Source organism: Carlito syrichta, unplaced genomic scaffold, assembly GCF_000164805.1.
Source record: "Carlito syrichta isolate Samal-C Ts95f unplaced genomic scaffold, Tarsius_syrichta-2.0.1 Scaffold309773, whole genome shotgun sequence".
Lineage (NCBI taxonomy): Eukaryota > Metazoa > Chordata > Mammalia > Primates > Tarsiidae > Carlito > Carlito syrichta.
Genome location: NW_007253869.1, coordinates 707,589 through 732,376, shown reverse-complemented (window position 1 = coordinate 732,376; position 24,788 = coordinate 707,589). Strand labels below are relative to the sequence as shown.

At 48.1% G+C, this 24,788-nt stretch overlaps 1 protein-coding gene across 3 annotated transcripts in view; it reads right to left on the bottom strand.

Annotated features, from left to right (window-relative positions):
- Positions 1-594: 594 nt before the first annotated feature.
- The window catches only part of SLC7A8 (solute carrier family 7 member 8), a 64,557-nt gene continuing 40,363 nt past the window's right edge, over positions 595-24,788 (bottom strand). Inside the window, exons 4-11 of one of the 3 annotated variants that reach the window (XM_008067790.2) lie at positions 17,703-17,828; positions 15,325-15,478; positions 14,278-14,401; positions 12,747-12,850; positions 6,340-6,436; positions 3,892-4,041; positions 1,823-2,000; positions 595-1,288 (exon numbers count right to left, since the gene is read on the bottom strand). In XM_008067790.2, the coding sequence (XP_008065981.1) occupies positions 1,122-1,288; positions 1,823-2,000; positions 3,892-4,041; positions 6,340-6,436; positions 12,747-12,850; positions 14,278-14,401; positions 15,325-15,478; positions 17,703-17,828 (1,100 nt within the window). In that variant the 3' untranslated portion in view covers positions 595-1,121. The remainder of the gene's footprint in view (positions 1,289-1,822; positions 2,001-3,891; positions 4,042-6,339; positions 6,437-12,746; positions 12,851-14,277; positions 14,402-15,324; positions 15,479-17,702; positions 17,829-24,788) is intronic. The other 2 variants (XM_021717479.1, XM_021717480.1) reach the window with 2 other exon arrangements.

The window sequence follows — 24,788 nt, the reverse complement described above, 5'->3', positions numbered from 1 at the left end:
GAAAGCGCCCTTCCTCCCAGGGAAGCCATCTAATACCAGGTCTGTCCTGAGGCTTAGAAATAAGGGAGTATTTTTAGGCTCAGTTCTTGGCTGGGAGGTGACTTAAGGCTGATCTGGCTCCAACTTCAGGCCTGAAGAGTTTGGGAATCCTTCACAACCGGCCCTGAGCCAAGGTCCAGAAAGGAGGAAAAGGGCATGGGGGGGTGGGGGAGGCGCCAGGCTCTGTGTGGGTGTGTGGGGTGTGGCTGCAGGGATAACAGGGTGACTGCCCCTTCCTATGGGTGGGGAGGAAGGAGCTGCTGAGCTACTTTGTCTTTAGGAGAGAGATGCTCACTACATTAAAAGACGACGACTTTCTGGCTTCCTTCTGGCTTCTGGAAGTTTTGGCACCACACTGGGGGCAGGATGCAGGAGGCAGGGGCAGGGCTTGGTTTCTGCAATCTGAGCCTTTCCTAATATGATCCATAGGCCTGGCTTGCGGTTGGGGGCAGTTCTCAGTTGGTCCTTCACTCAGTGGGAGGTGGTGTCCTGAAGGGAACCTAACTCTGGACAGGGAGCCCAGGCTGGGGTGGGTGGAGGTTTGGCAGGGAGGGGTGGGGAAGAGGGCAGAGGGAAGCATCCCCTCTGATTTTGCGTCCCTGGTGAACAGAGAGGGCCTTGGGTTTCTCCAGCTGACCTTCCATGGTGACAGAACTGCTTGAGCCCGTGCCTCCCCAACCAACCCACGGTGGCTGCGTCTCCTCTCTGAAGGGAGGCATTCCTTGGCTCAGGAATGGGGAGGAAAGGCAGTAGTGAACTCGGGCTCCTGAAGAGGCAATGGAGGGTGTGGCCTGAGAGGGAGGGCCCTGTGAGGCACCCATGGCATCTCCCTCCTCTTCCAGCTGCTTGGAGCGTGGGTAACACTGGGGTGAGGGCTGAGACACAGGCCCTGGGGATGAGAGATTGATTCTTTGGGTACAAATGTCGATGATTTTGTTGATAACTTCTCACCATCCACACCTAGGTCCTACCCCCACCTGACAGAAGCAGAGGAGGATGTGTGTGTTTGGGGGACCCAGGCAGGGAAGTAGGACAGCAAGGGGGAAGAAGGAGGGAGTAGCCAGTGGAGGGGATGGCAGTCCTCAGGACTGGGGCTGCCCCACCAAGTCCTTGTCCTTGGTGGGACTGGGTTGGTAGATGGGCTGCCGCTGCTCTTCTGTGTCCTCACTCGTCTTCTTTGTCCCCGAGGCCCCCTCCACCTCGGGGTACACGACCACACACATCTTCTGGCTCACCAGGGTCAGCAACTCTGTAGAAGGACATCACGTAGAAACCAGGTCAGTGCTGAGTAACCCACCAACCTGGCCAACCAGGCCACAGCCCTTTCCAGCTTTCCCACCCCAGGTTTTGCCTCAGCACAGTAGTCAGTGCCTTTAGGAGATCCCTCCTCCTCTCCAGGAGATGGCCACCTCCACCTCCTGCATTTTCTGTTGGCTGCCCTTTGCTCATCAAGGCCCCAGCCTTTCACCTTCCCTGTGCCCACTGACCCCCAACTCCAGAGTCTACGCTGGTTTCCACCCAGCCCGGACAGCTCCTGCAGAATGGCTGACAGGCTGCCTGTTCTTGCAGGTCAGAGGTCTGTGTGCAAATAACTGTTCTCTCCTCAGACGTTTCTGGGGAGGCATCTGTTTCTCCTGCCCCTGACTCCTTCCCCCAGAGCTCTGCAGACTCAGGTGAAGGTGAACCCAGCCTCCTGATCCTGGGTGGCTCCCCTGCTTGATCACTGACTACTCCATTCCAGACCAGGAGGCCCTCTAGCTACCCAGAGCCTCCAACAACTCACCAATGAAGTCATTGAAACACTTGGGCTTGTGTTGCCAGTAAACACCCAGGAAATAGACGGGCACTCCTGTCAGCATGATGGCCAGGCCAATGCCACACACCACTGGCTCCGACCACAGGCTGAAGACCAGCAGGAAGGCCCAAAACAGCAGGTAGATGATGGGGAACAGCAGATTGATCTGTGGAGTAGAGGCGCAAAGCACTGTGAACTGTGTGGCCCCCGTGGTTCCCACAGACCCCAGGATCGGTTACCCTCTCTATTCTTCATCCACAGGGAAACAAAGGGCAAAGGCTGGACTTCACTCAGCTCTGTGGCTCCTACATCAGCCTTGATGGGCAGGTGCTGTGTCAACAAATGTTGATGAACTTGGGCAGTGGGACAGGAGGAGGATGGGGGGTACTAGGCAGGGACAGAAACAATCGCCCATGTCCTTCTTCCTGGGTGGGGTCAGACAAGGCCCCATCATCCATGCCATGTGCCTGTGGCAGCTCGAGAAGCCCATGATGGTTGAGAGGCTTGCTGGTACAGTGGTGTGTGTCCACTGAGGTCCTAGGGTAGAGGGGAGGTGGAGCAGTGCACAAGGCGCAGGAAGGAAATGACCTGGGTCGGACAGGCTCCCTGCTCCTCGCCCACTTCTACACACGTGCTGTGGCTGGGCACAGTGTGGCAAATGTCCATCCCTCTCACCAGGATCAGCCTCACTTTGATAAAAACCTACCAAGACTCAAGAGATCAGGAAACTTAGCACAGTGTAAGACAGCCTGGGGCTTTGACTTTAGTTCAGAAGGAGGCTGAGCTCCAGGGCTTCCCCCTCCTTATTGACCACCTCATCTTCAGGGCTCCAGTGGCAGTCTTGATTCGACTGCCTTTTTCCTCCTTCTCAGAGGGGGTACATGTTGTGGGGAAGTAGGGTTATTCTACCTTCTTTTCCCTCTAGCAGGTTTTCTGAGAGTGGAAGAAAAGTGGCAGTGGAAATGCCACTGAGAGATCTGGAGAGCCTTTCTCAGCTGAAAGAATCTTCTAGAAGCAGCCAGTCTCTGTTTCTAGAATAGGATTGTTCAAATAGCTCTGAGCTATGCTCTATTATTCTAATTTGTAGGAGAATGACACCCATAACACTCTAGCATATCTTGTTCTGACAATCCCTTTTATTCCTCTCACAAAGTTATTTCTTGCAGCATTAGTTCACTGAGCACACAGCTATGTATAGGGCCAAAGGCTTAATAAGGGAGGATCACGGAGAGCTGAAGTGGATTGGAAAGCTTCAAAAAAGGGGTGGCATTGAGGCCCATTTGGAAAATGGTTAGAATTTAGATAGGCAGTTGGGAGAAAGAAACTCATTTTGGGATGGAGACACAGCACACAGTGAACATAGCTATCTGGAGGGACAGGGAGGAAGTGCTGGGGAGATAAGAGAGCCTTGAAAAGTCAGTTGGAGTTTAAGGCTTTGAGTGGTAGGAAACAGAGGAATGACACGTTCAAGGTAACACTTGAACCAACCATACTGCCCATCGAAAGTAGACTGGATTAAAAAATGTGGTACATACACAAGATGGAATGTTATGCAGCCATAAAGAAGGACAAAATTATGAACTTCACAGCAACTTGGATGAATTTAGAGTCTGTAATACTCAGTGATCTATCACAGAAACAAAGAACTGAGTGTCACATGTTCTCACTCATAAGCAGACCTTGAACAATTATCATAATGCTGTAAGAAAGGGATTGGCAGTAGTGGGAAACTGCCAGGGGTACCTGATCTCAAACCAGGAGGCATAGGGACCAAAGTGAAGCCCAAACTTTACCTGTACAACGACCATTTGTATACCTAACCCTGAATTGTACCTCACATCTTTAAAATTAAAAAAAAAAGAAAGAAAGTAACACTTAATCTTATTCCCCAGCTGCAATTTGCTCTGGCTATCCCATTCACATATGGCCCTTGCTTCCCAAAGGGTCTGTTGCTATCACAGAGGTGATGATCTATGGTCAGCAGCTGAGAATGAGGTGATTTTAAAAACCTGAGCTGCAGCTAAAACCATAAAGACCCCAAAGGGAGTTTCTCTCACCTTGATGGGCCGGGGGATGTCAGGCTTCTTCCAGCGAAGGACTATCTGTCCAGCAACTGTGACCCCATAAAAGAGGTAGTTGATGAAGCCCACGTAGTTGATGAGTGTGTACATGTCGCTGGTGACCAACATCAGCAGGGTGGAGATGCACTGGGGGAGTGGGAGGAGCTCATCAGTGATCAGAAAGGTATTCGGAGACTAGTATTACAGGTCAGGGGCTGTTTTCCTGCCTCCATGCAGATGGTGCCATTTTATAATGCATGTCTCAAAATGGAGACTTTCCAACCTCCCCTGGTAATCCAGGCTGTTAGTAACACCCTTATTGCTAGGAAGTTCATTCTTTTTACAGGGCTGATAATCAAAAGATATTTAACCACTGGTATAGCATGGGCACTAGGCCAATCCAGAATGAACACTGGCTATAAACAGCTGGATCAGCCATGCTGATATTACTTGGCTCTGTATCAGCTCTCATTTATAGTTCTCTGTTGGTTACTGCTTGAACTAATTTCTTTTGCTTTCTCTTTTTTTTTTTAGCTAATTTATTTTTTTGAATCCCTTAGGGAAGATTGTTAGCTGCAGATTAAAGCTTTATTCTTGCCCGCATCCTTTCTCCTGGCTGAGTCATCTAATCTAGTTTTCTTCCTTTCTTCTCTTTATTTTAAAACTGGTGTTATGTAGCACTTGCTATGTGCCCAGTCCTATTTTAAGCATTCTACAAATATTAACTCATTTAACCCTCATAACATCCCTAGGAGGTTTGCTCTATAGTGTTCACTTTTCAACTTCAACATAATCTTCGTGACTCTTTTGGAACCACACTCTTCTCCTCTGAGAATCTGTGAAGACCAATGCAAGGTTCAGTTCTCCTGCGAGATCTGATGGTAAGGATGATCAAGAATATATATATATATTTTTGAGTTGGAGTCTCATTCTGTCACCCAGGATGGCTGGAGGGCAAGATGGCTGGAGGGGAGTGGCACGCTCCTGGCCACCGCAACCTCGACCTGCTGGGCTCAGGCGATCCTTCTGCCTCAGCCTTCCAAGTAGCTGGAACTACAGGCACATGCCACCATGCCCGGCTAATTTTTTTATTTATTGTAGAGGCAAGGTCTCGCCAAGCTGCCCAGGCTAGTCTCGAACCCGCAGGCTCAGGCAATTCTTACACCTCGGCCTCCCAAAGTACTGTGATTATAGGTATGAACCACTGCGCCCAATCAAGGAGATCTTAATGGGTAAATAGGCCTGATTCTTGCTGTAACCACCTTGCAGTCACAATACTGACCGACGGCTCAAACTAAAAACAAAACAGGACGTGTGGTCCACAGGGAGTATTGTCTTCTTTTCACAACTAGCCAGTCAAGGTGACCTTCCTTCCATATCTTAACATTCTGATATTCCCCCAATGTAGTATAATGCCCTTGACTCCCAAGAGCTCTGTGATCCTGATTTCTAACTGCCTCTCCGGTGGACCAAAGTCATTTTTAATGTTTTATTCAGGATCCATGAGGAAAATAAAAATAACTCAAAAGACTCAATGGGGACAAGTCTTTGTTCCTTCCTTTGGTGCTCTCTAAATGATTCTGGTCTGGGGACATTTTTACTCCCACTTCTTCCCCATTCCATGTTTCCTTTTCTCCATCTTCAGTTTATCCATCTTCTTTTCTTTATGATTTTTCTTTTTTTTAAGTTGGAGTCTCCCTCCATTGCCCAGGCTGCAGTGCAGTGGCATGCTCATGGCCACCCCAGCATCAGCCTGCTGGGCTCAGGTGATCCTTCTGCCTCAGCCTTCCAAGTAGCCAGAACTACAGGTGTGCGCTACCACACTCAGCTAATTTTTGATTTATCGTAGAGATGAGGTCTCGCCAAGTTGCCCAGGCTGTTCTCGAACTGTGAGCTCAGGCAATTCACTCACTTTGGCCTCCAAAGTGTTGGAATTATAGGCTTGAGTCACCATGCCTAGCCTATGATTTTTCTAATTTGGTATATCCTTAATGCCAGATTTGTTTCAATTATGTTTCCCAAGATACTGTCAGGGTGCCCTGAAGCTTGATGGGGAGAGCTGGGTGTGTGCAGGAACCAGCCAGGAGTAGTGGCTCAGTACCTCGACCTTAAGGTAACTGGTGTGAGGACAGCCAGGGGAGAAGTTTCTCTGTGAGGCTGTAGAATTCTGAGGCTGTCAGTTCAGTCTGATCCAAAAGGATGGGAGAATGGAAATGAATCAGCCTGAGAGGCATAGATATTTCAGGACTCAGGGATTTTCTTGTTATATCTCTTGATATTAACAGATGATGATTGTCATTTGCCAGACTGTTTAAGACCCAGTGGGGCCTAGAATAGACCAGAAGGGTAACAGGAGTGTGTGGAAAGTATGAACTCCGGCTTAGAGTGGGCATAAAGAAAGGGAGGGAGGCTATGTATAGGGCTGGTAGCAGGGAGGACCCTTACTGTGAAGAGCAGGGCTGGAATTGGGGTGCAACGCTTCACATGGATCATGGCCAACACACTGGGAAGGTGGCCCTCTCTGGCTCCAGCAAAGAACAGTCTGGCAGGGAGAAAAGCACATCAGCCTGAGATAAGCCATGGACCACCAAGCCCCAGCTCCCTTACTCATGCTCACCTTCTGCAGATACAGAAGCATCCTCTTCCAACCAGTTACCCACCCTTGCATGCACACCTTCCAGCCCACTAGTCACAGGACTTGTGTCCACAAATTCAGGTGCAGGCAAACCAGAGGAAGCCAGTGGATACGAGGACGAATCTCGGATGTGTGGAGACCCTGAGTGTAGTCTGGGTGGCTCAGGGTTACTGATGATTGTACCATCACTCTGTGGGGAGCTACCAATGCTAGGAAAGCTGCAGGAGCAGCCTCTCTCTCTTCCCTAGGGTCTCTACTTCTTTAAAAGCATGCCTCCCCATCCTTAAGGGATACAGATTCCCTGACACACCAGGACTGAACTGCACATGGACAGCTTTTTTTCTTTTTCTTTTGAGTCAGAGTCTCACTCTGTCACTCAGGCTGGAGTGCAGTGGCATGCTTATGGCCACTGCAGCCTTGACCTGCTGGGCTCAGGTGATCCTTCCACCTCAGCCTTCCAAGTAGCTGGAATACAGGTGTGTGCCATCACACCTGGCTAATTTTTTTTTTGTTTATTTGTTTTCTTGAGTTGGAGTCTCACTCTGTCACAAGTGCAGTGGCCGCTCCCGGCTACTGCAGCTTCGACCTGCTGAGCTCCGGCGATCCTTCTGCCTCAGCCTTCCAAGTAGCTGGAACTACAGGCATGCGCTACCACACACGGCTGACTTTTTTTTTGTTTATTGTAGAGATGAGGTCTCGCCAAGTTGCCCAGGCGGGTCTCGAACCCACGGGGCTCAGGCAATCCGCTCACCTCGGCCTCCCAAAGCCTGGGATTACAGGCTGAGCCACTGAGCCCGGCCTAATTTTTTGATTTATTGTAGAGATGAGGTCTCGCCATGTTGCTCAGGTTGGTCTCAATCCTCTCGCCTCTGCCTCCCAAAGTGCTGGGACTACAGGCGTGAGCCATCGTGCCAGGTCATGGATAGCTTTAAAAACATTATTATTGTATTTGGTATCTTCTGTGGGGGTGGGGAATGGGTAGTGGAAGTGTTCTATATCTTGTTTTGGGTGATGGTTACATGGCTGTGTACAGCTGTCAAAACTCATCAAATTGAAGCCAGGCATGGTGATACACACCTGTAGCCTCAACTACCCAGGAGGTTGAGGTGGGATGATCACTTGAGCCCAGGAGTTTGAAGTCAGCCTGAGCAATATAGTGAGCATTGTTTAAGAGGAAAAAAAGCACAAACAGTAAAACCCCACAGATCCCATCAAATTGAACATTTATGATCTATGTATTTTACTATATGTAAATTGTACTTAAAAAGTATATCTTAAGCCGGGCTTGGTGGCTCAGCCTGTAATCCCGCGCCTTTGGGAGGTTGAGGTGAGTGGATTGCCTGAGCCCGCGAGTTCGAGACCCGCTTGGGCAGCGAGACCTCATCTCTACAATAAATCAAAAAATTAGCCGGGCGTGGTACCACACGCCTGTAATTCTGGCTACTTGGATGGCTGAGGCGGAAGGATCGCCAGAGCCCAGCAGGTCGAGGCTGCGGTGGCCAGGAGCGGCCACTGCACTCCAGTCTGGGCGACAGAGTGAGACTCCAACTCAAAAAAATATATATATCTATATATCTATATATATCTATATATATCTATATCTATATATATCTATATATATCTATATATATCTATATATATATCTATATATATCTATATCTATATCTATATCTTTAGAGCTACTTATTCTGTTCCCAAGAAGACATCCTAAAGAAATGGATAGAGAGTTGAGCTGGTGAAAGGTATAAATACAAAGATGTTCTGATAGAAAAAAGTTAGAAACATCTTAAGTGTCTAACAGCAGAAGGTTGATTAAATTTAGTATACCTAGCCAGGCACGGTGGCTCACACCTGTAATCCCAGCACTTTGGGAGGTGGAGGTGAGAGGATTACCTGAGCTCAGGGGTTCGAGACCAGCCTGAGCAACATGGTGAAACCTCCTCTTTACAATAAACCAAAAAATCAACTGAGCCTGGTGGCACATGCCTGTGTTTCCAGCTACTTGAAAGGCTGAGATGGAAAGATCACCTGAACCCAGCAGGTTGAAGCTGTGGTGGCCGCGAGTATGCCACTGCACTCCAGCCTGGGCGATAGAGTGAGACTCTGACTCAAAAACAAAAAAGTCTAGTATATCTATAAGATGGATGAAATATTATACAGTCATCATAATATTTTGGAAAAAAATTGATTACAGGAGAACAAGCTCGCAATATAACGTTAGATGAAAAAAATAGGAAATTATGATTCCAGAGACTATGGGCCTGTAACAATACATTAAAATGCCAGCTGATAGTCTCTGGGTGGTGGGATTATGATTAATGTACTTCCTACTTTATTTATTTACCCCAGAGACAAGGTCTCACTGTGTTGCCCAGGCTGATCTAGAACTTCTAGGCTCAAGCGATCCTCTCGTTGTGATTATAGGCATAAGCCACCATGCCCAGACATCTTCCTAATATTTCATAGAAAAATTTTAAAAATTCTAAAATAGATGGAACATTTATAATCAGAATAAAAATTATTTTTTAACTTTTTAAGAAATTAAACTTTTTATTTTGCGATACTTGTAGACTTACATGTAGTTGTAAGAAATACTACAAGCCGGGCTCTGTGGCTCAACCTGTAATACCGTGCTTTGGGAGGCTGAGATGAGTGGATTGCCTGAACCCGCCTGGGCAACTTGGAGAGACCTCATCTCTACAGTAAATCAAAAATTAGCCAAGCGTGGTAGCGCGCGCCTGTAGTTCCAACTACTTGGAAGGCTGAGACGGAAGGATCACCAGAGCCCAGCAGGTCGAGGTTGCAGTGGCCAGGAGCGGCCACTGCACTCCAGTCTGGGTGACAGAGTGAGACTCCAACTAAAAATAAAAAATAAAAGAAGCCGGGTTCAGTGGCTCAGCCTGTAATTCCGTGCCTTTGGGAGGCTGAGGTGAGTGGATTGCCTGAGCCCGCGGGCTCGAGACCCGCCTGGGCAACTTGGCAAGACCTCATCTTTACAATAAATCAAAATGAGCCAGGCGTGGTAGCGCGTGCCTGTAGTTCCAGCTACTTGGAAGGCTGAGGCGGAAGGATCACCAGAGCCCAGCGGGTCGAGGCTGCAGTGGCCGGGAGCAGCCACTGCACTCCAGTCTGAGTGACAGAGTGAGACTCCAACTCAAAAAAAAAAAAAAAAAAAAATACTACAGAGAGATCTAATGTATATTTTACCCAGTTTCTCCCATTGGTAACATACTGTGAAGCTACAGTACGATATCATGAATAGGATATTGATATTTATTTATTTATTTTTTAAATTTGCAAGTTTATTTATTTATTTATTTTTGAGTTGGAGTCCACTCACCTCAGCCTCCCAAAGGCACGGGATTACAGGCTGAGCCACCGAGCCTGGCTAGGATATTGATATTTAAAAGTTATTTATAAAAAGAGAAACTTTTTAGTATATGCAGTTCATTTTTTTAAAGAGAACAATTTGAATGTTCCTACCTTAAAGAAAAGATAAATATTTACAGTTATGGATATCCCAGTCACCCTGATTTGATCTTTACACATCATATAAATATATCAAAATATACATGTACCCTGAAGATATGTACATACATTATGTATCAATAAAAATGTTTAACATAAAAAGCAGCTCTTCTTCCCTTCCTCTCTCCTAAGAGAATACTATAAGCAGTTAGCAGTCCCTTACATATTAGTACAAATTAGACCACTTTTTCTTTTTTCTTTTTTTTTTTTTTTTTTTGAGTCGAGTCTCACTCTGTCACCCAGGTTGGAGGGCAATGGCACGCTCACGGTCACTGCAGCCTCGAACTGCTGGGCTTAGTGGGTCCTTCTGCCTCAGCCTTTCAAGTAGCTGGAACCATAGACGTGCGCTACCACACTTGACTATTTTGTTGTTGTTGTTGTAGAGACAAGGTCCCGCGCCATATTGCTCAGACTTCTCTCAAATCCCTGAGCTCAGGCAATCCTCTCGCCCTGGCCTCCCAAAGTGCTGGGATTACAAGCGTGAGCCACTGCATCCAGCCATACTTTTTCTTTTTTCTGGGGAAAGAAGCACTCAAGAGATGAAAGAAAGGGGATGGTGTGATGGGGACAAAAAGGCACAAATTCTGCACACAGGGAGTTCTAAAGAGAACTGTCACTTACTTTGTAATTTGTGTATGGGTAGAGTGAAGCTAACAGCAGCAGCTCGTCAGAAGTGTGGGAGTTGACCGTAGGCCCCAAGTACTCATAAGCAATGACCATGATGGACTCCCTAGTTTCAGGCAGCTACACGCATCCCAACTCTCCCCCATGCTACGGCCCCTCTAGGGTGCATCCTCATGCACCAGACTAAGCCTCAGGTGCTCTATGGGCTTCATCGTGCACATAGCCAGGGTGCCGCATTCACATCCCTCCTCCACATGCAGCCAGGACCACGGGTAATCATCCAGTTCCAACAGCATTTGCAAGGGTCAGGTTCACGAGAGAGAATCCTTGCCCAGCTAGCTGACAACGGAGGAGACGATGACATTAACTATAACACACACCCACACACACTCTGACTCCTCAGGAAGAATCGTCCCCTCCATACCCCAGAACACAAAAAACAAGAGTAAGAGAATGAGGGAAGGAAGAAGGAAGAAAAGGAGAAACTGAAAGGATGAGCGAAGGAGGCCTGGGGGGAGGGAGGGTTGAGGTCTCGTCTCTGAGTCAGAGGCCAAGCACACCATGCGCCACCGTCTGCTGCATGCACACACAACTGTACCACATGCACGCAGACCACTGCTTGGCCTGCCTGAGGGACAAACCCCACTCTAAAGCGACTGTAGCCAGCCCCTCTTCCAATAGATCCCAGGGAGCCTCATGGGTCATGCTCTTCCACCGCTCACCCTCAGCTGGGGCCTCCAGATGGCCACTGCTCCTGTGTAACACGCACACGAGGTTGCTGTGGGTGAGTGTCATAGGGTCCTGGGGTACAGAGGACACCCACACCACCTCTTTCCTATCTGGGTCCTGAAAACATAGCATTCCCTTGTCGTTTCACAGGAACTCTTCCCTGTTGTGACAGCTGTCCAAAGAGCTGAACCCAGGGACTCATTTTTTTTTTTTTTTTTTGAGTTGGAGTCTCACTCTGTCACCCAGACTGGAGTGCAGTGGCATGCTCCCGGCCACCACAGCCTCGACCTGCTGGGCTCCCACGATTCTTCCAAGTAGCTGGAACTACAGGCGCGCACTACCACGCCGGGCTAATTTTTGATTTATTGTAGAGATGAGGTCTCGCCAAGTTGCCCGGGCGGGTCTCGAACCCGCGGCCTCAGGCAATCCACTCACCTCGGCCTCCCAGAGCGCTGGTATTACAGGCTGAGCCACTGAGCCCGGCCAGGGACTCATCTTTTGAGCAGGACTGTGACCTGAGGGGAAGGGAGCCTTTCTAAGAACCCTGGGAAGGCCCCGCGAGCCATACAAATGGAAACCATTCAACTTCTGCTTCCTGAACAGCCCATTCTGAAGACAGCAAGAAGGAACACAGAGGAGGGGCCAAATGCCTTGCTGTGTGGAGGTAGCTGCTGGGACCTTCTGGCTTCCCAGAGTTTTGGGATAGGGGTCTTGGCTGAAAGCCTCTTTTTTTTTCTTCCCCACCCTCTCACTTCGCATTCTCCACCTGAGTCTCAGGGTGGTCATGCAAAGGCCTCCACAACTGCCTGTCTGTTGAGTGGGGAGGAGCCCTGCATCCCCAGAGCAATCGGTTTGGTTCCAGAACATTCATGGGAGGCCAGACCCAGAGGCCCCAGGCATAAGTCTCCCTCCTGGCCCAGGAGGCATTCCTTTCTAGTCAGCAGCAGCCTGTTGCCAGATGAGTATAAACGGGGGCTCTGGGACTGCAGCTAGACACTGTCCTGCTGCTAACCACAACCCCCTGACCGGGGACTGTATCAGGCAGGCTGGGGGGCCTCCTTAGTCTGCTGCCCCTTTTGAAATGAGGTGGCCACTACATGTGAAGCACCTAGATCCTTTATGCCACATACATTGTAGGTGACCACGTGAGCAGCACACACCCCTCAGCATCCACACGGACACATACACCCTTATGTGAGCCATCACCCTTCTGCAAGCCTACCATCCAGGTGCCCACACAGACCCCTGCTGACAGAGACAAGCCCACCAGATACACACAGAGCAATGTGCACAGCAGAGCGGCCCCTGGCCCGGGCAGGGCCCAGGCAGCACTCACCGGGAGGAGGTGAAGAGAGATCCATTAACTCCTCCAAATGTGGACAGGGCCACGGAAATGGGCATGATCCAGGCCATGACTCCTAGGAGCTTCTCTCCAAAAGTCTGGGAGAGAAAACAAGGGGATAAGTAGAAAAGGAGAGGCTACAACTCTCCCTACACCTCAGCTTGCACCCCATTGCTGTGATGGGAACGCTTCTCTTCCTTCTCCACCCTTCCTGATTGGCTCTGGCGGAGTTCCTGAGAGCCCGCCACTCCCGACAACAATTACATAGCGGGGGTCAGTGCATGTTTTGGGTTAATTAGCTGAAGGAGACAGTGCATGGTGGTAATAATAAGCAGCTAAGATTTATTATCCTTGTTTTACGGATGAGGGAACTGAGGTACATCATGATTAAGTAGCTTGCCCAAAATCATACATCCAGGAAGTAGAGGGACCAGGAGTGGAAGCCAAGTGGTGTGAATTCAAGCCTCACGTACATAGTATGATTTCTCCAGCACAGGGAGAAGCACAGGCTTGGGAGGCAGGCAGATCTAGGTTCAAATCCTAGTCCTCCATCTAGGAGCTGTGAGAACTTGGGCAAACTTTGTAATTTTTGAGCCTCAGTGAGCTCAAATTTTTGAGCCTCTCAACTATAGGGTGAGAAAGTCAAAATTCATAAAAACAGATGAAAAAAAAGAAAAATTAAAAAAAAAAGCAGATGAATTGGGGGCAAAATGATAAGGACTTAGGCTGAGCAAGAGAAAGATTGTGAAGCTATAGACTAGTCTTCATGTATTGAAGGACTATAAAATACAGGGAACCGGTCTTTGCTATATTCTCTAAGTCAGGTTCATCGTCCCGTATTGAGGAGAGGAAGGCTGCTGGCTACACAGCCAGAGAGGGCCTCTTTCTGTACGGTCTTCAGAGATAAGACCAGTGAAGATACTATGTGGCAGAGTGGGATGGAATCCAGCCTGATGCAAGTGTGGAGCAACATGGCTCCTAGGTTCTTCTTGGATAGTGAGGATCCCAACCCCTTGCACTAGTATAATCTCTTTCCCTAAAGAGCACAACTCACTCCTTCTTCTGAATTGTTCCCCCAGTACCCACTTTTCACTGATGAGGGACGGAGTTGAGCTGTACATTTCCCAGAGGAGGAAATGGAGGCAGAGGGAAATGGCACATCTTGTGCAAGATCATGTCTTTCTGAGGAGGAGCCTGTCTCCTTTACACCATCATCACATATAGAGTTTACAGTGCCCTACATCAGGAGCTAGCAAACTTTCTGTAAAGGGTCAGACAATAAATATTTTAGCTTCTTGAGCCATGCAATCTCCAAGGCAGTGACTCAGTTTTGCCACTGTAGTACAACCCAGCCACCAATTTGCTCTTAAAGATTGCATGTAAAGATGCCCCACTGAGGACATCTGTGGTTTCTACCCTGAGGACTGGGGACGATTTCCAGTTCCAGGAGGCCATAGAACAGGGAAAAGTGAGTGGGGCTGAGCAGGCATTTCTGGTGTAAGAGACAGAGACTTCAATTTCTTACCACAGCAACGGCGTTGGATGCCAGCAGCTCCTGGGGGGACATTGCAGTAACATAAGCAACATTGGCAAAAACATACACAAACGTGACCAGTGGGATGGAGATGAAGATGGCTCTGGGAAGGTTCCTGTAGAGGGAGAGGAGGTGAGGGGCAGGGCTGGCACCTGGGATGCCCGCCTTGCCCTGGGGTCCAGGCAGTGCCTTCTGCCTATCTGTTTGAGGTTAACCTTGCAGCCTTCCGTGAGCCTTCCTCCCCTTGGGAGGTAGGTTTTATCTCAATATAGGAAGAATAATTTATTTATTTTTGAGTTGGAGTCTCACGCTGTCACCCAAGCTGGAGTGCAGTGGCATAATCATGATGATCATGACTTACAGCAGCCTCGACCTCCTGGGTGCAGGTGATCCTCCCATCTTAGACTCCAGAGTATCCTGGGATTACAGGCACGCACCACCGTGCCCAGCTAATTTTTTTATTTTTTCATAGAGATGAGGTCTCACTATGTTGCCCAGGCTGGTCTTGAACTCCGGGGCTCAAGCAGTCCTCCCACCTTGGCCTCCTACAGTGCTGGGACTACAGGCATAAGCCACTGCACCCGGCCTCAATATAGGAAGAATAATTTAAATGAAATGAAACAGCTTAGGCTGGAAATATGCGCCGTACCTGTTGATCTCTTCTTGACCCAAATCTCCCCATTGCACCTTCCCCCTGTCTAAAGACACAAAGACCAGCCTGTCCTCACACGGGTAAAATGCCTGGGAGTCTCTCAGGCCTCAGGTCATTCTCTAAAGCAGTGGTGTTACTGCAGCACAGTTTTCAGCTTTTAACCTGCTCAGGGACAGTCGCTGGAGCCTTTTTCTCTTCTGGGCAGGGTGGATGGCAAATGGTTTCAATTCCTGGGAAGTGAACTATCACTTCAGGGTAGAACAGACCACCAACACAATGGGACTGGGGGAAGGAGGAGTGGGCAGTGGACACCTGCTCCCTCCTTCCAGCAACAGGTGCTGTGGCCCTTCAAGGAGGAGGGGAAGAGCTGGGCTATTTCAACTCACTTGTAGGGATCAACAAGTTCCTCAGTCACGTAATTAAGGAAGTTCCAGCCTCCATAGGCAAAGGACCCCTGAAGGAAAGCCAGTGCAATGAGGCCGATGTCGGGTTCCTGGAAGTTCTCAAATGCGTTCTTTGGCTCCAGCCAGAAGTACTCTCCTGTGGACACAGCGGCAGAAGGCAGCTCAGAGAGAGGCAGAGGGTTGGCAGCCCCTGGCCTGCCCAACTGGTCTCTTGCTCCATCCTGTGGCCATGGCACCAGTTCTTTGTCTTCTCTCCAGTGAACCTAATGTACTGGAGAAGTGGGGCTAAAAGGAGCAGGGAAATATAGGTCTAGGACCTCCAAGGTCCTAGAAACTATGAGTCCAAATGGGGGTTCAGGTTCAAAGCACAGCTCTGACTTTTCCTTCTGAAAAATGCAAAGCTGGCCAGGTACGGTGGCTCATGCCTATAATCCCAGCATTTTGTGAGGCTGAGGTGAGAGGATTGCCTGAGCCCGCAGGTTCGAGACCCACCTGGGCAACTTGGCGAGACCTCATCTCTACAATAAATCAAAATGAGCCAGGCGTGGTAGCGCGCGCCTGTAGTTCCAGCTACTTGGAAGGCTGAGGCGGAAGGATCACCAGAGCCCAGCAGGTCGAGGCTGCGGTGGCCGTGAGTGTGCCACTGCACTCCAGCCTGGGTGACAGAGAGTCCAACTTAAAAAAAAAAAAAAAAAAGAAAAAAGAAGAAGAAAAATGCAGAGCTACTTGGAAAGAAAGGCCAAGGTAAATTGGGCTTTGGAAACACAGGATTAGAGTCTTTGGCAGTCTCCTGAACACCTGCCCTGATATCTAAGTTTGCATATTTTCCTGAAGAAACCATTTGGAACAACAGACACTCAAACATAAGATTCCATAACCCATTAGTTCAAACTTGTTTTTTGTATATTTTGAGTTGAAGTCACACTCTGTCGCCCAGGCTGGAGTGCTGTGGCACACTGTTCACAGCTACCACAGCCTTGACCTGCTGGGCTCAGGCGTTCCTTTTACCTCAGCTTTCCAAGTAGCTGGAACTACAGGTGTGCACCACCATGCCCAGCTAATTTTTTGATTTATTGTAGAGATGAAGTCTTGTCACGTTGTCCAGGCTGGTCATGAACCTGCGGGCTCAGGCAATCCTCCCACCTCTGCCTCAGTGCTGAGATTATAGGCATGTGCCACCGCTCCCCGCTTTTTTTTTTTTTGGTAATGAAACAGAAACCAGGTCTTGCTATGTTGCTCGGGCTGGTTTAGAATTCCTGGCCTCAAGCAATCCTCCCTTCTAGGCCTCCCTAGGTGCTGGTATTATAGGTGCGAGCCACTACACCAGGCCTCAAGTTTGTCTTGCTTGCTTTGCTGATATCCTCTTCTCTCTTTCTGAGGTGTGTAGTGTACTTGGTTTCTCTTTTCAAGGCATAGGTTCCCTGGAGTCAGGGTCCTTTAGCAAAGAGCTTTTAAATTGCCTTTTCAGCCCTCAGCACAGTGTCCTACACACAGTGGATCCTCAAAACAGGCTGCAGACTAAGGTTGTAATGAGATACAGAGTAACTGACCACATGTTATTTACTCATCTGTAACCTAGTTTTTGGACAGGAAATAAGGAGATTAGAGTGACCAGGAAAGAATTGAGAGCAGATTAGGAGGAACTCACTATCTTTGAAAAGATAGCATGGTGATTTCCTTAAGTCTAAATTCCTGGAAACAATATATAACCTGCTAAAGAACTTAATCCAACTGATTAAAATAATCAGGCACATTATATAGCAGGAACTTAATTATGTTTCCTCAAGTAAAAATCTGGGCTCCCCACCACTGCCTTCCAGCTTGCGAGGGGGTGTGAAGTCTCTCTGTCATCTGACTTTCTCCGCAAGGCAGTGACACTAGGCAGAGCCTCGTGGTGCCACGGGCCCCATGGAAACCAAATACAGACTCAGTCTTGGAAAGGGCCAAATCCAGTGGGGAATGTTGGCAGGGACCCCAGGAATGTAGAGTTCTCTCTTGCAGAGATTATTAAGTAATTCTGAAACATAGAAAATTCTCCTTCTCTTTCATTGTAAGATATGGCCAAGGTACAATATAAGATGCAGGGCACTTTGCTGGGGTTGGGGCAAAACAGCGACAGGAATCCAGAGGTCTGGGGTCTTTACCCAACTGTGCTGGAGCAATGGGGTGAGCATGGGAGAACTGACCTCTGCAGTCTAGGGTGAGCAGTCCCTACATCCAATCACCCCGAGGAAAAGGAAGAAGAAGAAAAGTCACTCATGCCAGCACTGGGAAATCTCACTTCCAAAGCTGGGCTGAGAGGATTTGCACACGCAAAAGTGGAAAGTTGGGCGAGACCCTGCTATTTCCCAGACACTCACCTTTGCATATCTGTACAACCCCCATGATGATGATCAGGGCCAAGGCCAGGAGCTTCCCAGCTGTAAAGATGTCTTGAACTCGGGTGGCCCACCGCACACTGGCACAGTTGACCCATGTGAGAAGCACTGAAATGACAGACCCCCAAACAGATCCTCAGAGGTCATAAGTGCCTGTGGGATGTCCACTGCACAGAAGCAGAAATGCTCCTTGCTCCTGATGATGAGATTACAACAGGCGAGCCAAACACCCTACAAGCTCAGCCTGTGACCAAAACCTTAGCTAGGTTAATGGATTAAAAATGGGGATTACCTGCCCCAAATCAGAGCTTGGTCAGAGCATGCCCTGCTCAGGGCTGGGAGCCAGAAGGTGGCATAGAAGTACAGGCATTGGCTTTGAAGGAAAAATTAGCATCTGATCAGGGTATAAGTATGGGTTTTGCCTTCAAGTCATTATCTGGGCAAAGGGAGCCCTGAGCTGCTGGTGGGCTCCTGGATGTTACCTTCCTGATTGGGGGTAATAGAGTTTTAGGTGAATCTTTTGTTATTTAGGTTTATTGAGACATAATCAACATCTAGTAAAATTCACCTTTTTTTTGAGTTGTAGTCTCACTCTGGCTCCCAGACTAGAATGCAGTGGCATACTCAGGGCCACCACGGCCTCAACCAGCTGGACTTGGGTGATCCTTCCTCTTCAGCCTTCCAAGTAGCTAGAACCACCAGTGCATGCCACCATGCCCAGCTAATTTTTTTTAAATTGTAGAGACAAGGTCTCGCCAAGTTGCCCAGGCTGGTCTTGAACCCCTGGGCTCAGGCAATCCTCTTACCTCGGCCTCCCAAAGTGCTGGGATTACTGGCATGAGCCACCATGCCCAGCCTAAAATTCACCTTTTTAAGTGTATAGCTTGTTGAGATTTAACAAATGTATAATCACTACTGCTGTCAATATGTAGAACATTTCCAACCCTCCAAATTTCCCTCATGCTCCTTTGTAGTCAATTAGTCAATCCTCGTCTCCTACCTCTAGTAACTGTTAATTTGATTTGTCCCTGTAGTTTTGTCTTTTCCAGAAAATCACATTAATGGAATCATATAGTATGTAGTCTTTTGTGCCTGGTTTCTTTCACTTAACATAATGCTTTTGAGATCTATTCATGTTGCTGCACATATCAGTAATTTGTCCCTTTTTATTGTCAAACAATATTCCATTATATGAGTCCATCACATTTTCCCATTTACCAGCTGATGGACATTTTAACTGCTCCCAGTTGGGACTATTGTGAATAAAGCTGTTAGAAACACTTACATAGAAATCTTCCCATGGAACGTAGTGGTTTTGAGTGGTGTTTTCATTTCTCTTGAGTAAACATCTAGGAATGGGATTCTGGGTCATATAGTCAATGTATATTTAACATTATAAGAAACTGCCGGGCTCGGTGGCTCAGCCTGTAATCCCACGCCTTTGGGAGGCTGAGATGAGTGGATTGCCTGGGCCCGCGGGTTCGAGACCCACCTGGGCAGCGAGACCTCATCTCTACAATAAATCAAAAAATCAGCCAGGCGTGGTAGCGCATGCCTGTAATTCCGGCTACTTGGAAGGCTGAGGCGGAAGGATTGCCGGAGTCCAGCAGGCGAGGCTGCGGTGACCGGAAGCGGCCACGGCACTCCAGTCTGGGCAACTGAGTGAGACTCCAACTCTAAAAAGAAAAAAAAAGAAACTGCCTGTTTTCCAAAGTGACCATATCACTTTGCATTCCCACCAGCCATGAATGTGAATGCTATTGCTTTGTGGTATTATCAGTTTCAAAAACTTTGGCTATTCAAATAGGCATATAGTAGTATTTCATTGTGGTCTTGGTTTGTAGTTCCCTAATGGCTAGTGATGTTGAATAAGTTTTCATGGCTTATTTACCATCCATTTATATATCTTCCATGGTGGTGTGTGTTGTTTTTTTCCTTCTTAAAACTCTGTTTCCCTACACAAGAGTCACAGGATTCTCACAGAGATATGAAACTCCAACTTGTAACCCCAATGACTAGATGAGAGCTCAGAAGCTGAGTACTAGGCAGAGAGGGGCTCTCTCTGTCATACTGGCTACACTGCTGGAGCAAACCACCAGAGCTCTGTGCTGCCATTCCCTGATGGTTACGAGGTGCTTAAAAATAAAGGAGGAAAAAATCCTCCTGCTTCCTTTTCTCCTGAATCAGCAGCCAGGACACCCCTTGTTCTCAAAAGATGCACATCACACATGTAAAAAAGCATGAGACTATTTCTCTTGCCTGAAGTCTCTATCCAGGGCTCTGACTTCACTTGAATGACCAATCAAGTTTTATCAATACCTTATCCTTAAACTGTGCTTTTATTTTCCAAGTATTTTTCAACTTTTCCTGATTCCAAGAACATTTCAGCAGGGTAGGAAGGTACTGACATTATCCATCTGTAACCTTCCCCTGTGTACCATCCCCATCCGGCAAACTCCTCATCTTTCAAGATCCAGCTCGAATGTCACCTGTTCTGTGAGTCTTCATAATTTATAATTTCATTTATTCCTAACAATGTGCCTTTAAGAGAAGCTGTCTCAGTCGTGTTTTATAGGCAAGGAACAAAATTTGTTCCTTCTCTCTAGAACAACACCAAACCACTTTGTTCACATCATTTATTTGTATGAAAATGTTTCTGTTTTCCTGCTTGTAGACCAGCAGGGCAGGGACTGTGACATTTTCATGTTTTTATTCCCAGGGCATATCACTGGTACCTGCAAATAGCAGTCCTCAACAAATATTTAATAAATAAGTTTTTAAAATGCCACAATTCATTAGCCTTCCAATATCATCTCAGTCTACACATTTCTTGATGCACCCCAATCTCCCCTGCTTCCCAGGAATTCCCTCAACAGGCAACACAATCCCCAGTTGGCTTCACAGAGCCAAAAGGGCAACGAGTAGCTTGACTTCAAGAGTAGAAACTCTCGACTCCTCACAGAGGGGCTGTTATCCAAGATGGTGTCATATAAGGAGAATCAAAACATGTTGTCAGAGGAAGGATTTTAAGTGCCCGAACAGGGAGAACATTTTGTAAATACTTGAATGTTCCAGATGTACTGAGACATTCTGATAAATACACATTTGGGTTATCTTACTCAATTCAATAAGGACTTCAGGATCATGTGCCTGGTGACAATCCAACTCAAATCACTCTAAACAACAGGTTCTGTGAGCTCAGCTTCTCCCCAGGGCCCTGAGGCATGTGGGGTGCAAGGTTGGGCCCCTGTACCCAAGAATTCAGGCAGACACAGCAATAATGACTAAAGGATAAAGGACATTGACTTTATAAAGGAAGGAAGATTAAAGAACAAGACTCAAGAGCCCCAGAGAGAGGTATGGATTACAGAATAAGGAACTGGATCTTGATCTCACGGGAGAAATTAGTCCTTGGCCAAGGGAAGGAGACAGGAGGGTGGGGAGGTAACAGAAAATGCGAGGAAAACAAGGGCAGAATGGGACAATTCAGAGAAATTCCCCCAAGCAGGAAGGAGAATGTGGCTGCCTCCCTGGTGCTAGGATAAAAAATATTAAATCACCTCTTTATAAGACGGACCCTATTGAGGCAGGCAGAAACACTCCTTCAAACAGTCAGCTGTGTGGTACTCCTAGGTTGCCCAGAGATGTTGGAAGGATAGAGACGCTTTGTCAAATAACCTCCCTGCAGGTGTCTTCTGTCTTGCCTGAACTTATCTCTACCACTTCCCAAGAATCTGGCCCTTACCTAATATTTAACCTTTCACCTTTACACTGATCTTTCAGAAAGCAAAAGAGACATTCTAAGAATGAGGTGGGGGTAGGCAGGCTGCCACGACACCTCATCTCCTTGGAACAATGGCTCCAGGCTCCAGGTCTGACCCTTCACCCTGCAGTTGGGTGATCACAGCATGTGACTGAGGGGAAAGAGGGCACTTTCAGTCTCCTGGTACCACAAGACAGCTTCCCACACAGCAGGCTGAAACCTGAGCCACCATCCAGACAGGAAAGGTCAGTGGGTGCCCGCCAAGCCCCTGCCCTGCTCAAGAGTCCTGCTGCTGCCTGTCTGCTGCCTGGCACCCCTGTCCGTTGCTGACGACTATGTTCTTTCTCTCTCCTCAGCTAGACCCTGAATTCTGCATGCCAGAAAAAGTGACCTCAGGGAGGCCCCATGTAGATGGGGACCACCGCTTGAAATGTGAGGGGCAGCCGGGCTTGGTGGCTCAGCCTGTAATCCCAGCACTTTGGGAGGCCGAGGTGAGTGGATTGCCTGAGCCCGCGGGTTCGAGACCCGCCTGGGCAACTTGGTGAGACCTCATCTCTACAATAAATCAAAAATTAGCCGGGCGTGGTAGTGCGCGCCTGTAGTTGCGGCTACTTGGAAGGCTGAGGCGGAAGGATCACTGGAGCCCAGCAGCTCGAGGCTGCGGTGGCTGGGAGCGGCCGCTGCACTCCAGTCTGAGCAACTGAGACTCCAACTAAAAAAAAAAAAAAAAAAAAAAAGAAATGTGAGGGGCTTTTCATCCATCTGTCCATGCATCATCCACACAGGGTCTACCTGTTGGTGGGGAGGTTATCAATAAGACACAGTCCCTGCTCTCAGGAAGTTGACAGTGTAACTAATGGGGGTGAGGGGTGAACTAAGAGATGACCACAAGACCAATGTGGTGATGGCAGAGCTATTCATGGAAGCTAGAGGGTGATCATGAGAAACCCCTAACTCAGCCCCAGGGGAATCACAGATATTTCCTATACGTGGAGATGACCCCAGCAACACAGATAACTTTATAATCTTGGTCCAGATGGACAGAATAAAAAGGCGTAAGACTCTGGTTCTTGTCTACTGTCATCTAGCTGTGGGAGTGGTTGCTGCTTCTCCAGAGGCCCCTATGGAATCCCAGATGTATCTGTAATTCTTGGGCATTTTCTTCCCTCTTTCCCTCTTGCTGCCTGGGTAAAAAAAATAAAATGGGCCGGGCACAGTGGCTCACGCCTACAATCCTAGCACTTTAGGAGCCCACAGGTTCAAGACCAGCCTGGGCAACTTGGTGAAACCTCATCTCAACATTAAATTAAAAAATTAGCTGGGCATGGTGGAGTGTGCCTGTAATTCCAGCTACTTGGAAGGCTGAGGCTGAAGGATCACCTGAGCCCAGTAGGTTGAGGCTGCAGTGGCCATGAGCGTGCCACTGCACTCCAGCCTGGGCGACAGAGTGAGACTCTGACTCAATAATAAAAAATAAATAAATAAATAAATAAAATGAGAAAACTATTAAGAAGACAAGAAGCCGAGTGCGGTGGCTCACGCCTATAATCCCAGCACTTTGGGAGGTGGAGGTGAGAGGATTGCCTGAGCTCACGGGTTCGGGTTCGAGACTAGCCTGGGCAACTTGGCAAGACCTTGTCTCTACAAAAAATCAAAACATTAGCTGGGCGTGGTGGCGCAGGCCTGTAGTTCCAGCTGCTTGGAAGACTGAGGCGGAAGGATCACCTGACTCCAGCAGGTCAAGGCTGCCGTGGCTGTGAGTGTGCCACTGCACTCCGGCCTGGGTGACAGAGTGAGACTCCGAGTCAAAAAAAAAAGACAAGCCCCCAAGAAGATGCTGTAGCCAGGGTTGATTACTTAAACCTCCCAGTTTGAAGAACTCAAATATCAAGCAGGCAGGAGAAAAACTCAGAATTCAGCCATCTAGAGTCCTGCCCAGAGTCCAGGGCCTCTCAACTGCACAGTAGGAGATACGGGCTCAACTGCCTTTGGAAAAGCTATAGGACTGGCAGAGAGATGCAGAATCCTTGCTACAAACCTGGAATTTCCTTGTCCACTGCACTGCAGAGGGGATGGGCTCCCTGCAGAGAAGGTGTGCTCAGCCCTCACCCTTAGACTTTGATCTCCAGGATTACAGAAGCCTCTCCTTCACTTCCTCCCCTTGGAAATGACAGCAGGAGGGAGGGAGCAGTGGAAGGCAGAATAATGGCCTTTCTAATGATAACGATATTTTCATCTCTGGAATTTGTGAATATTTTATCTTAGATGGAAGAAGGAGCTTTGAAAGTGTGATTAAGTTAAGGATCTTGAGATGGAGAGATTATCCTGAATTAGTCAGAAAGCCTGATGTAGTCAAAGGAGTCCTTCCTTAAAATAGGGAGTCAGAGAGTCAGAGTTACAAAAGAAGACATGATTATGGAAATAGATCAAAGAGAGAGAGAGAGAAAGAGACTTGAAGATGCTATGCCACTGGCTTTGAAGATGAAAGAAGGAGCCATGAGCCAAAGAATGCAGGAGGTCCCTAGAAGCTGGAAAAGGCAAGGAAGTAATTCTTCCCAAGAGCCTTGAGAAGAAATGCAGTCTTGCTGACACCTGAGTTTAGGACTTCTGACTTCCAGAACTGTAAGACAATACGTTTGTATAGTTTTAAGCCACTAAGTTCGTGGTAATTCATAACAGTAGCAATAGGAAAGGAATAGACATCATGCAGAAAGGTCAGAAAGCAGGGGCATACCCTAAAGAGAAAAGCTTTTGGTGCGTGTGTGTGTGTGTGAGTTGGAGTCTTACTCTGATGCCCAGGCTGGAGGGCAGTGGCACACTCATGGCTGCTGCAGCCTTGACCTGCTGGGTTCAGGTGATCCTTCTATCTCAGCTTTCCAAGTAGCTGGAACTACAGGTGGGCACCGCCATGCCCGGCTAATGTTTTGATTTATTGTAGAGACAAGGTCTTGCCAAGTTGCCCAGGCTGGTTTCGCTGTGAGCTCTGGCAGTCCTCTTGCCTTTGCCTCCCAAATTGCTGGGATTACAGGCATGAGCCACTGAACCTGGCCAAGAGAAAAGCTTTTTGTTTTTGTTTTTGTTTTTTTGAGTTGGAGTCTCACTCTGTCGCCCAGACTGGAGTACAGTGGCATGCTCCCGGCCACTGCAGCCTCCACCTGCTGGGCTCCGGCGATCCTTCTGCCTTAGCCTTCCAAGTAGCCGGAACTACAGGCGCGTGCTACCATGCCCGGCTAATTTTTTTTCTTATTTATTGTAGAGATGAGCTCTCGCCAAGTTGCCCAGGCGGGTCTCAAACCCGCGGGCTC